The sequence below is a fragment of the Vespa crabro genome, chromosome 25 (genome assembly GCF_910589235.1).
Source record: "Vespa crabro chromosome 25, iyVesCrab1.2, whole genome shotgun sequence".
Classification (NCBI taxonomy): Eukaryota; Metazoa; Arthropoda; class Insecta; order Hymenoptera; family Vespidae; genus Vespa; species Vespa crabro.
Genome location: NC_060979.1, coordinates 1,120,421 through 1,134,592, shown reverse-complemented (window position 1 = coordinate 1,134,592; position 14,172 = coordinate 1,120,421). Strand labels below are relative to the sequence as shown.

The following is a 14,172-nucleotide window of genomic DNA, read 5'->3' as shown; positions in this document are numbered from 1 at the left end:
GATTCAAATTTTTCTAACTTCGAATTACTTGTAAGTACATTTTCGAATTTCTGGAATTAAAGATTCATAACGTCTAGTTCGACGTTAGCATGTTACGATATTGTGTTGAATGATTTTTTATTAGTGACATTATACATAATATATCTCGAATTTAACAGTTAATTTTAAGTAATCCCTCTTCTCACGTCCTTCGTACTTATAAAATACGGATTGTGGGAAGGTGAACTTTCGGCAGAACTCTTTTGTTTTTCGAGCTGTACAACGTGTCAAAGGCTACGCGCACCCATTGGATGCTTCACCAACATGTGATTGGCCATCCTCATTGAAGTGGTCATCAGCGCTCTCTGTTGACGGCGTATCGATTTACGGTGCTTTAACAGATAGTTACATGCTTTGATAAAAGAAGTGAAGTTCATTATTTTAAACATTCTCTAAAATAAAGTATACTTCAGTAACATTAATGTTTGGATTATAATGTTATATAAGTACTTTTATTATATAAAATATAATTTTTTCAACAAATTATCGAACAAATGTATATTTATCTTATGTTAGTAAATTTTTATGACGTCACCTACAATGTCGTGTAGAAAAAATTATATAGTGACATGTGAAAAAATGAATGTGTGCTTTCGATTTTATTTTTATTGAGAAAATATGATTGCTGGAATTTTTATTTTTCTAATTCGTCGACGATTGTATACAGTATGTTTTCTCTCAGAATCGATTTTGTCGTACGAACGTGATAATTTTTTGATTCTTTCTCCTGTTGTTCTAGTGCATTAATCTTGTTTGTTAATTATTACATTTAACCATGATACGAGCTAAAACAATGTTTAAAACAGTAATAAACAATGGGAATCGATACTACAGAATTATATCGGAAGTTGCGAATGAGGTTAGGATTGTAACTTTATCCTATACATCAGTTTCACAGACTTGTACTCCTTCAAGTTACTTTAAAAATGAAGTGAAGTGTGATGACGTGTATTCAAGTAAGACAAATTTGAATGAAAGAGATATTAATATAACTGTATATTTGGATATATTCAAATTCGATGTTCGATGAGTTTACAAGTTGCAGCAGGAAAGATAAACATCATGGAAAATGTTGAGAACAATTTTTTTACATAACACGGTAAGTGCAGGAATAGAGAGAAGTATTTATATGCGACTTTCATGAAGGAAGTATGAGTATTCTAAGATACCGCTTTCTAACAATGTAATTATACAGGATCGTCTGGCAGATGTCGTCAATCAGCTATTAGAATATTATGGCCAGGCCGTAAGAAGCAATGAACAATCTAGATAATATATAGAACAACATTTTTCCATGAAATTTCAAGATGTTCACAACTTTTGTTCAAACGATTGATTTAAATGTAAAACTGCTGAAGCAGCTGAAACTCTATATTGGTTCACATGTAAGAATTCTGCGTTAATCTGTTATATCAGTTATGAAGATAATTACCATAAACCACTATCGAAGAATTAAATAGGAAACATTAAATGTAAATGAATCATTCTATTGCATTGTATTGATAAGAATATCAAGAAATGTGTTTGTCTGAATCTCATATATCAAAGCTTGGTATATATGATACTGTCATTACATTTAATGATGGTAATGCTAGCAAATTGAAAGTTGCTCACAATAGCTGGGAATGGAATACGACAGTCATAACTAAGATGTGAAGTGACTTTCAAGGCAATGTTACAAGCTTGAAAAATTTCTAAGAAGATGTGATCTTTGATATGCTTGGAAGGTTTAGAAGGATATAAATTTTATAGTAGCAGAGGATTTGGTTGCTTTTTCTACTGAAAAGTAAGTTTTTACTAGAATTATTTTTTTTATCCTAATTTCTGAAAAGTTTTCTTCTTTTTTAGACTAATGATCCGTTTTCTCTCGAATTATTTAAGATTTGCTCTTGATTTTTCTACAGTTCATTTATAATATTCTTTTGATACCAAATATTTCAATTTATAATAATTTTCAAGGGAATAAAAAGAAGATAATTATAAGTTAGAATAATATGATAGAACAAAAATTTCATTTTGACCCCTAACATATGTAGTCCAGTGAAACTAGAAAAGTAAGTTCTTGAAGCATATAAGTGACTTACTAAAGTTTTATTAGTTATTGAGAAGATGGATCATGATATTGGTAAATTTAACATTAGTGGGATTGATCATTCATATTGTTCTTAACATTTGCTATTTCTTGTTATAGTTTTTTGCACGTTTGCATCTCGGTAAAATATATGCAGAATTTAATTATCGTAGGCTGTAATTGTCAAACTTTATCAGTATATTTTATTATTAGTCGAAATAGGAAAAAGAAAATGTTATATAAACTTGGATTGTTTCTTTATAAGCATTATTAAAATGTTATGACACGGATACAATATATGATGAGAACAATATCGGATACTTGTAATTAATGCTATAAAATGTAGTAATAAATCAGCAATATTTACATTAATGACACATATGTTAATGGTCCCGTATTTTATACCAAATCGGTTGATAATAAGTATACTTTTGTATTTTCTGAGGTATGAATTATCATATCTTTTAGTACGTCCTATTTTTTTCTAAGAGACTTTGTGTAAAACATGTAAATGCAATTACAATGAGAAGAACAAAGTATTAAAAAAGAATAAATTTAAATTCGCTTAATGAAACATTGATACTACGTTGATTGTGAAATGAAGTGAAACGAAAGTATAAATGAAATTCCTAGAGTAATATTAAATTCGATTTTAGATCACTTTCGATCTTGTATCGTCGAGAACGATGGATATTTTGAAATAGAGTATTAATTAATTTTGGAAATGTTAAAATGCTACCTTCGACGATTTCATAGAATAAACACAACTCATATAAATAGACTAAATATAAATGTTGCTGATTTAGTTTTACATTGTATCATAGTAATCGAAATTTCGATACTCATGCCTTTCGTATTTCGTATTTTTGTAATAATTTTTTAATAAGGATTTAGAATGAGTCAAAAAAGTATTTATACATCTAATTTTCCTGCAAAAATTTAACTATTTGCACTTGGAATCATTCTGGACTTTGGCTACAAGCTACTCGATTCTACATTGTAATAGAAACGTGCATTTACAGACCCTTGTATTATTTAGTATAATTTTGGAACTAACTAACACATTATAATGATATTGGACTTACATGAATTGGTTGAAATCGAGAAATGTATATTTGCAAAAAAATCAATGTTTTATTTTTTATAATTTTGTATAAGTGATAAACTTTAAAACACTCTCCAAAATGCATTGCAGGCTGATTAGTGCACGTTTGACAATAATATGTTGTTTGACGCCTGCAACCAGGTGTTTTCCTATCAGAACAAACAGTACAATCTCTTTTTCTTTGCCCCACATCAGGAATATGTAGTTTATTGCCTAATCTATTGTCCGTAGAAGATGTGGATGGACGCGTTTTCGATTTACGAAAATCACCTCTCAACTGGTCAATGATTATAAATCTCACTATACAGTGCATGCTATGATTGCTTACCGACCTTTCTTCTAAATCTTGCCATATCGCTCTTTTCAAGTAACGCTTTTGAAGTGGTCGGATCGTCGTGAGCAATCTTATCGCGTTCTCGCACGACAAAATTTGCTGACATTTCTTTGTGTGTACCTTAGAATTTTACTATATTTTGATTTGATTTCTTGTGCCATTTCAAGAGAAAACTTCAGGGAAACATGCATGTCTCAAGAAATTGCGCTGAAATAACTCAATTAGTAATCACTAATCAAATTTACTGTCCCATGAGAGGGGACATCCGAGTGATATGCTGAATTACGATGTCCCACGAGAGGGGACAGCCGAGTGCAAAGGATTAATATAAACGAGTGATACACCAATAAAAATTGTTTTCATTGATAGTATATTATATATAGAGATAATGTACGAATTAAAAATTCGTCATAATACGTTTTCATAAACAAAAAAATAATATAATAAATATAATAATTTGAAAATCGAGAAAGTGCTTGTAGATTTATATGATTCTACTGCTTGATTTTGAAAATATTTACGTACGTATGTCGCATTACCAATTAAAATACATAGGAATGACTTATAAGTTTATGTGATGATCTTAGTCTTCTCACAATAGTAGTGTGTCTTCGAATTGCGTACAGAATTCATGAATGTAAAGAAAAATGAAATATTATCTTTGTTCGTGTTGGATCACGTTATTTCACTTCTCTTTTTTTTTTTTTTTTTGAATCTTTTTTGCCAGCAAAATTTGGCAAAACTTAAAGTTTTAATATAATTTTTTACTGACGTACACAATAGTGCGATATATCATTAAGAAATATGAGAAAACGCAAATTACAGATAATAAATCACGGCTGAAGATACTAACAATTAAAGAACGTCAGATCATTATTAAGGAAGTTACAAAAAAATCATTTATATATATTCGAATATTATGTAGTGATATCGGTGTCAATATCAGGAAAAAATATGTACCCTCAAATTATGAGAAATATTTTGCATCTTGGTGAAATATAACTCGGCAGAGTTGTAAGATAGAAACCAACTGTAAGTGATGAGCAAATAAAAACTGTCGACTAAAGCTTATGTATATTAGTTTGATTGAACTTTGGAAACTCGTTGCTTGCTCAGATGAAAATAAATTCAATATTGATTTATTTTACTGCAAATTTCTTTTAACAATGTTCAACAGGTGATGGTTTCGGAGCATGAGCACGTGTCTCGTATCTATCAAGTTATCGAGCAGATCTCTGTTTATTATCATGCAAAATCTATTTCTCGTCAGAAGTGACAATTCGAACAAAAAATGGCTCTCGGGTTAGTAGCAATGAATATAATTATGTGCAAGCGATTAAGCTCATGTCGTTCGGTCAATTCATGCAATACCAATATATCAACTTTTTTGATCTTCCTAATTGCAGAAAAATGTTGCAATATTGCTGAATGGTCAACCTTCATTTTGACAGCAAGCTCATTTGTTGTTACATTTGAATTCATTTCCATCAATTACTTCAAAATATCATTAATCACAGTTAACTTGTGGTCTTGCACGCGGCTCATTTTGTATTGATAAATCTCTGAAATGAAATTTTTCGGAGCAACGGTGCATTTTTCTCCCTTTTACAGTGTCCTGCTTCGATTGCTTAATTTATATTGTGTATGGTTTTCGTAACTATATTGTCAAGTTCTAACACGTATAAGAAAATTACACGTGTGTCAGCAGATTTCATTCTTGTACAATATTCAAAATAAATAACAAGAATAAACAATTTTAGTAAAATTTTTTTTGACGAAATATCACTCTGGCTATAGACAATAAGACTTTTAACAAGGTTATAACAAAAATAACATTCAAATCTAATTAAAATCCAATATTTTTTATGTATCAACTTAATAATACCGTTAAATATTCTGGAAAAATAAATGAAGTAATTAGATGAAAAAAGAAAACTATATTGACCTTCATAACTCCAAAAGGTCATGAATAAAGTATATTATATAGCTTATTTAGTATTTATAAGTATATACATATATCGTACTTATAATAGTATATATAGTAGTATATACTTATAATAATATTTAATCAATTAATATAGTCGAAAATATTGGTTTCCATCAGAAAGTACAGTTGCATTTTTTGATGCAAAAGATAAGAAGAAAAAAAAATTCAGAAATAAAAATTATTGATTTAAGATAGATTGAATGTACAAAAAAGTCTTATTTTTTGAAGTAACACGTATTTATTATGCTTAGGTACTTATATTAGTCAGGAAAGATTTATAACTTTTTCAATAAGTGCTTTTTAGTTATTCTATATGTGAGAAGTGGAGAATAAAAATTTCGATATCACATAATCACGATCAAGGGCAATTGTAATTTACCGAATAAGAGAACTACATTGCTTTACGTAGCTAAGATGTAGAGTTTTAACGTGAAAGTGAAATAGGCGTTATTAACGTTTGAAGTTTATAAATGTTTGAAATTTGTTTTTTATGCGTATGTGTTCCAGTAACTCTTTTACAAAGCTATGTCTTCGTTGCTTTTAATGATTGAAGTATTTCATATAGAAATTGATTCATAGTAATCTAATCCTTGTAGTTCGAAATATTAAATATAATGTTATTTAACCATATGTTAATTAACCGTTTCGTTATTGCTAGTTTGGCTGTTAGATCGTTTTTTCAGAACCACAAAAAGTACTTTATATCATAAAGAGATGACATTACTCTCCCGTCGATCATGAATCGTTGCTTATAATTCAACTAATCAGGAAATTTTTTTCTCTTTCGCAAACCCTATCAGGCTATCTAAATTTCTTTTACTTCATTTGATTTTTTTTCACTGATTTTCGTGAATTTAATTATTCGTGACTTTAGTCGTCTCTGGTATATATGAACGCTTTTGAACGTAAACCACTTTAGTCGATCACGATATATTAGGAAAATTTTATAGTGAGTAACTATTGTCACTCACGGTAACGAAAAAATTAATATAATATTCCTAATAATATCCATGTATTAAGAATCTATTTTAGGATGGATTTATAATATACACGGATCAATAGGAATTACAGCAGGTGGTGGAATAGGATTAACAGAAACTAATCATCAGGATGGATTAGTAAAAGTGAACTTAATGTCCAAAGTTCTGATGATCAAACCTGTAATCATTAATGGTTGATATATCGCATAAGTTAGCAACCAAAGATCGTGAATACTTCTTTTTCCTTTTATGAAGGACTTTGTTTTTGAAGGATATTTAGTTTCAAACATACCTCTTAAAGAATCTCATTGAAATGCATCTACATGTTTGTGTAAAACAACACAGATATATTCTTTCTTGCATTTTACGTTCATTATCGCTTTCTAATGATATTTATTTTTCAAATTTTCAATGCTTTAATGAAAGCATCAATTATTGAAATTCGTTATTCCCTGTATTTTCTTTATAATTACATGATTTCGCGGCTTATCGTAATGTTCAGATTTTCGTGAAAGAAACAAGATTGTCAATGAAGATGAATAGGGAAGAATAATTTTAATTCACGTCCTTGTCAAAATACGGATCAATGAGTTCTCTTATTTAAGGGATTTTGTTTAAAATATAAATTTTATGAAAAATTATAACTTCAGTGATGGTACGGAAGGAAGGTTGCAATTATAATTATTTGGGTATTTTTACTCATAAAAGTTTGGTCGGATATTTTTTTTCTTATTAATTAACTTATTTATTACTTATAAAAAGATATCCCGCCGTATTTTGAAAAAATTAAATATTTTTATATACTTATATAAAAATATTTCCTGCATAAATTTAAATCGTAAATCATGTAAAAGGAAATATTTTTTGAAAACGATATATCACTATTAGATGATTTGTTCTTCGATATTTATTGGAAGGCAATGAAAATTAGCATGAAATTAATAATGCAATAATTATGCGTCAAGTCAATAAATGCATAAGTACATTGAGGTTATTATTGGCGAGTTTTTATTTCGTATATTCCTTATCATTTTCATCGTGATAAATTGATTTGTATTTTTTGTTTACAGTTATTTTAGATTTCAATTATTCGAGCAAAAACTTAAAAATGAAGTTTTGACCTTTAGAATTGTTAAACCTTCAGGTCGTCTTGGATATGCTGAATAAATGGTAGAGGGGAACAATATTAAGCTGCTTCAATCTGATTTTATAGTTTAGTGTAAAAGTGAACTCTGTTCGAGTATATACACTTATCGTGAGTACTGAAGGAAATTACGTTTGTGATTAAGTTATTAAGTGCGTTAATAATCTTTTTAAAGTACATATGCAATTTCAATTCATAATTGGAAAATACCTGTGAAAGAGAGTAAAATTTGTGTTTTTATGGGAAAAAAAAAAAAAAAAAAAAAAAAAAATACAATTATTACAGATTATATTTACGATTATGAGTGATATTACGCGAAAATAATAGTCAGTGTGAGAGAAACAATCACGATACTTCGTTTATGTTTCGTATCTTTTTTATTATATTATTTTATAACATATTATAATTTTATGAACATTTCTTTTCTGAAATTTTACGTTATTATAAAATATTATATTATATAATTTTATTATATTAATTTGCAAGTAGCATTAAATATAATACATATATAAACTATATCTTTAACTTTTGATAGGGGATTAAAAGTAAAAAACAAACATAGAATCGCATTTTCGAAACGGATATTCAAGATTATGTATTCAATATTGTATATTATAATATATAAACGCCACTATTGTAGAAAGATCGTTTTCTCAATTATATTTCTCAATTATATGAATTACATAAACTTTTCTTTTTTCCTATTATATGCCGCTGTTTCTTTTTCTTTTTGTTTTTTTATTTTTATATTAAATCGACAGTTCGACTGTTTAATTACATCGATTTGAAATTTGCCGAAGCTTGATTATTATTTAAATGTTATGTTTCTTAATTGGATTGGGAGATGATAAATCAAGAATAGAGAGAGAACTATCGTAAAATTTGGCGTAAGATTTGAAAATAAAAAAGATAATGAATGCATAACGTGAGCGGTTTTTTTTTTTTTTTTTTTTGGTTTTTTTTCCTTTATCGAATAATGTCTCAAAACGGTAGTCTGCAAATAAGATACTTATTTATTATAGATATAGATATGTATCTTATATTGCCTACATACTTATTGTGGATAAATTTCGACGAACCAATGTCACAATCGACTCTTACTGCCCTCATAACGCATTGTGTCAATTGATTTTTTTCGAATTATTTCAAGACAAGCCAAAAAGGTGAAAAATTCTTCCCACGAAATATTGCTTCTTTGATCATAATCATAATAGATTAAAGAAGAAAATATATTGTAATAAACAATTAAAATGCAAATTAATTAGAGTATATTTTGTTAACCGTATTTAACATTCTTTATTTCGCATTATTACTTTTTGTACGTTCGCATCAAAGAAAAGTAGTATATAGATATATATACACAAACGTGCTTGCCATGAATATATATTTTATAATTGGAAGTGATCGTGGTTGTGTGGTCACATGAATATGAAGATAAAAGAAAAGAAGCAGTTAGAATAAAATGCGTTAGAATAAAAAAATGCGTCAGTAGTAATAGGCAGTACAATTTATAATTTTTTCAGAAGACATTTCAGTCGCGTTAGCATATATACTGTGAAGTTAAGATTATAAAATTATCAGTTTTCTTTTCAGAAGCGGATTAAAAAAACCCGTCCGAAAGAGAAAATTATGATATAGAATTTTAAAAAAATGTCTAATTCACGCTTACTTTTATAGGTCGATTTGGAAGAGTAGAAATGATGAAACCGCTATTAGAAGAGTCTGATCAAGAAGTGGCCCTTGATTCAACAGTTGGAACATCAACTATAGAATCGTCTGTCGAAATAATCGATAAGCTTACACCTATTCAAAAGTTTTACGACGATGAAAGTGTATTTTTGACTGGCGGAACTGGATTCATGGGAAAATTATTAATCGAGAAATTGTTAAGAGGATGTCCTGGCATCAGATGCATTTATATTTTGATACGTTCGAAAAAAGGGAAAAATGTTCTTGAACGCTTGGATGAACTTATGGAAGATTCGGTTAGTTGTTTATTATTTCTATATTTTCTTTGATTCTTTAACTATGAGATTCTCTATTTATTAAATAATGTATACAGCGTATCTTATTTATTTTGAAAAATGGGAATATCTTGTGAGAGGTCGAACTTAAAAAAAAAGTCTTTGTACGGATTTGTTTAAAGTGAAGGGGTACACCATGTTCTAATTCCTTTTTAAGCGTGTTAAGCGTTGGGAGAATTTCAAAGTCAAATTCATTTTTTTGAATCGAACTATATAACTGCTTTTTAATAGTTGGATTGATATACTTTCATGTTCAATTGTGTGCAGTATAACAGTCAGGAACTATTGATATATGTTTGTATTCCTTACTATTTAAGATCTCACGAATTTATAATGTAATGTAATTTATAATATTTTATAATAATAAATGACTTCATATAGAAGGTCGTCGAATTTGTCTGAAAAAATCATTGAGCCGTGAAAAAAGAATATATATTTCTATTAAAAAAATGAATTTAACTGTAAAATTTTCCATATCGTTCGATTTATAATAAATAAATTTGGCACCATACGATGTTTCCTATCATACCAAACAAATTTCTTCAAGAATTTTTTTGGTCGCTTTAGTTCCAAGTTTTAATTATTTGAGAGAAATTGAATACCTTCTATATACTTGCTAGGTAAAAGAAACAAAAAATTAATAAATAAATTATTGGTTTAGTGTACTTTGAACATGTACAAAGTCTTCTAATGCTATTTATTTTTTTATGACATTTATTTAAACGAAATAGACAAAATTTACAATTCTGTACGTTTTCTAGTTGTTTTCCAAGTTGAGGAAGGAAGAAACAAAATTCCGAAAACGAATAGTCGCAATCAAGGGGGATTGTAGCTTACCAAATCTCGGTATTTCCAAAATTGATAGAGCTACACTCATACGCGAAGTATCAATTGTTTTCAATGTCGCCGCTACCGTAAGATTCAATGAAGCAATGAAAGCGGCGATAGCTATTAACGTCCGAAGTCTAAGGGATTTGATAAAGTTGTCCAAAGAAATGCCGAATCTGAAGGTATCATCTTTATCCTTTATATATACTTACTAATGCCTATCAAGATCTTTTAATGAAAGCTCTGATTGTAATAAATGTTTGTTATTTTTAATATGTTAGAGTTTCGTTCACGTATCCACGGCTTATGCGAACTGCCTTTATAATCAGATCGAGGAAAAGATTTATGATCCACCGATAGATGCCGACAAATTAATCGATTTGATTGACCTTATGGAAGAAAAATTACTTAACGATATTACACCGCAGTACGTTTCATATTTATTTATAATAAAGATATTAAAGAAATAGATGGTGCACGTTGATTGATAATACACTTGTAGAACTTTTTTATTTTAGTTTACTTGGAAGATGGCCAAATAGTTATGTGTATACGAAATCACTTGCTGAGAATGTGGTAAAAAAGCATGCTGACACGATACCGATTGGAATATTTCGTCCTGGAATTGGTTGGTAGTAATGTAATATATGTAATAAATTATAGAATAAAACAATAAATGGTGTATATTAATCAATTTAATATATGTAATAAATTATAGAATAAAACAATAAATGGTGTATATTAATCAATTTAATATTCCTAGTGATATCCACGTATCGAGAACCTGTTCAAGGATGGGTAGATAATATGTACGGACCTATAGGAATTACAGCAAATATTCTAATGGGAATAATGCGAATTCATCATTGCGATGCATCGATGAAAGTGAACTTGGTACCCGGAGATCTGACGATTAATGGATTAATTGCTAGTGCCTGGGGCATTGCTAATAATTTAAGGTAGCGTCAAATGATACCGTTCACAAATGAATTAAATAATGATTTTTGAAAAAATAAAATTAATTCATCCTTATTCGAATATAATAGTTTGGTCTTTATGAAGTGACGGATTTTTCATGAATATTAAAAACGTTATATTTTTTAAAAAATGTTTATTTAATCTAAATAGGCTTCATTTGCTTAGATATATTTTTAGTGTATAAATGCCATTTTTCAAAATGTTTTGGTTTTAGTTAATAAACTCTGCTATGGAAGTTTTAAGATTCTCTTCATTTTCCAAATGTTTATCGCTTAATAAAAATTCAAGGTGTTTAAAGAAATAACAGTCCGTTGCAGATAGGTCGGCTAAATTCGGTGGATGTTGAAAAATTTTAAGCATTAAGTCAGTCAATTTTGCAATTGTTTGTTGTGGCGTATGCGGTCGAGCGTTTTCACGGAAAAATATTCATGCGAAGAGCGTATAATTTTTAATTTTTAATGCATTTCATCAATGTATTGGCAGTATTTTGCATTAGTAATGGTTTCCTCAGTTTGTAGGAATGAATAATGAACCATTCCACTTACATTCCACCAACCAGTTTTTCGTGGATGAAGCGATGGTTTCGGAGCAGGTGTCTCGTCTCTATCAAGTTGTCGAGCAGATCTCTTTTTATTATCATGCAAAATTTATTTCTCGTCAGCAGTGACAATTCGATCAAAAAATGGCTCTCGAAGAGATCGGATTAGTAACGTTGAATATACGTGTAAGCGATTAAGCTTATGTCGTTTGGTCAATTCATACAATACCAATATATCAACTTTTTAGATCTTCCTATTTGAAGAAAGGTGTTGCAATATATTAAATGCTTAATTTATGTTGCGTTTGGTTTTTGTAGCTATTTTGCCAAGTTCGAACACGTATAAGAAAATTACATTAACGGAGTTTATTCTTGTACAATATTCAAAATAAATAACAAGAATAAACAATTCTAGTAAAATTTTTTTTTGACGAAATATTACTATGGCAATAGACAATATGACTCCTAAATAGCTTATGTACTAAATGAAAATATAACAGAAGCATTGTAATTAACATTCATATGTAATTAAAATCCGACATTTCATATACACCGATCTAATATAATTTTTCAGATCCAATGAAGGTATTCCCATTTACAATTACGTATCTCAGGATAATCCAATCACTTACGACAGATTGAAGGAAATGACGTTAAAGTATGAACGATTGATACCGTCTAAAGAAATATTTTGGTACTGTAGTTTTAAGATGACAAAATACCGGCTGATCTATCTAATCTATGTGTACTTTCTACACTTACTACCAGCTTTTATAATCGATGCGATCGCATTGTGCGTGGGTAAACAACCGAGGTAAATTTCTCATATCATATTTTCTGAAGGGAAAGTATTAGAATGCTAAAAGAGAGAAAAATTTCATACTGCCAATAATACTTATCGTTAAAGGTTACTCGGAATGTATAAGAAAATTCACCAAATGTCGGACGTTTTTGGTTATTTTTGTACGAACGAATGGACGTATACGAATGAAAGATGGAATGAACTAATGAAGAAGTTGACACCCGCAGATCGTGACTTATTCCTTTGTGATATGAATGATATCGTTTGGGATATTTATTTTGCGACATATGTTGTAGGAATAAGAAAATACATCTTAAAGGATCCCATTGAAACGCTTCCACAAGCTCGTATAAAATGGCGAAGGTATTTTGTTTCTTGCATTTTTAATTCATCATCTGTTTATTATTGACAATCATTTACAAATGATATTGATTTTTCGATTTTTTAAGGCTTTACTGGGCCCATCAAGGATTCAAACTTTCTATAGCCTGTATTTTTTTTGTGATCATATGGGGTATTTTACTGAGCGTTCCCAGACTATTTTTAACGCTACCATCTTCATGAAGTAAGCAAGATCGTCAAAGAAAATGTAGGAGGAATAATAATAATTTACTCTTTCATCTTAATATAAGTCAATTATTTCTTTTATAATAATGAATCTTTGTTAAACGGTTTGGTGAGAGGTAATGATACTTTTGGTACGGGTTAAGGATATTTTAGTGAATTTTTATCTATAAAATTTCGAGCAGGTTTGGTCTTTTTTGCGTCATTTTGAAGGTCTGGTACTCTTCTACTCCTCTTGATGGCGACCATCTGCCGCAGGTCGCGAATTGATGTAAAAAAAAAGAAATAGATATAAATTTCAAATGAATTCTCAATCTGTGCGAATGTTGCTATTGAAATGTACGTTGTACAAAATGCACAAAATAATAAATGTACGAGACGTGGATTTAAAAAATTCTATGATTCTCTGAAAAATCAAATATCGATTTTTTCAATAGTTTGCTGACTTTCCAAATAACTTAATAAATCTTTGACATGATTGTCAATAAGAGACGAATAATGAAAGAAGCAGGAAAGAAAGAAGATATATTTATTATTTTATACAAGACTGTAGAAGTTAATTTTCTTTTCGGTTCATTCTATTTATCATTCGTACCCTTCTATTCGATCGTACAAAAATGATCGAGAACATTTTGTGGTTTTTATTATAAATTTTGAGTAATCTGGAAAGAAAAGGAACGTCGAGTATCAATGATGTCGAATAGAGATTGATTTTCATTTTATTTTTTAAAATTCGATAAAGAGTGAATGAAAACTATAATTGAACTCGAGCGATCAG

The 14,172-nt window shown here is 29.1% G+C and overlaps 1 protein-coding gene across 3 annotated transcripts; it reads left to right on the top strand.

Moving 5' to 3' along the window:
- The first annotated feature begins 347 nt into the window (after window positions 1-347).
- On the top strand, window positions 348-13,813 carry LOC124432440 (fatty acyl-CoA reductase wat-like). 3 transcript variants are annotated; one of them, XM_046981415.1, is made up of 11 exons: window positions 348-705; window positions 779-1,138; window positions 1,235-1,825; window positions 9,338-9,645; window positions 10,446-10,694; window positions 10,794-10,939; window positions 11,031-11,140; window positions 11,276-11,471; window positions 12,603-12,842; window positions 12,936-13,193; window positions 13,280-13,813. In XM_046981415.1, the coding sequence occupies exons 4-11, from the start codon at window positions 9,358-9,360 to the stop codon at window positions 13,392-13,394; spliced, it is 1,602 nt and encodes a 533-aa protein (XP_046837371.1). In that variant the 5' UTR covers window positions 348-705; window positions 779-1,138; window positions 1,235-1,825; window positions 9,338-9,357; the 3' UTR covers window positions 13,395-13,813. The 3 variants fall into 3 exon arrangements, with proteins under 3 accessions (XP_046837371.1, XP_046837372.1, XP_046837370.1); XM_046981416.1 differs by adding an exon at window positions 7,587-7,771 and having other exon boundaries at window positions 348-1,138; XM_046981414.1 differs by having other exon boundaries at window positions 348-1,138.
- Window positions 13,814-14,172: the final 359 nt, after the last annotated feature.

Excerpts from the sequence above, each read along its gene's own strand:
- LOC124432440 (XM_046981415.1), top strand. The coding sequence starts at position 9,358 with ATGATGAAACCGCTATTAGAAGAGTCTGATCAAGAAGTGGCCCTTGAT. Across the intron at positions 9,646-10,445 it reads ATGAACTTATGGAAGATTCG|TTGTTTTCCAAGTTGAGGAA; the intron begins GTTAGTTGTTTA and ends TACGTTTTCTAG. Across the intron at positions 10,695-10,793 it reads AAGAAATGCCGAATCTGAAG|AGTTTCGTTCACGTATCCAC; the intron begins GTATCATCTTTA and ends TTAATATGTTAG.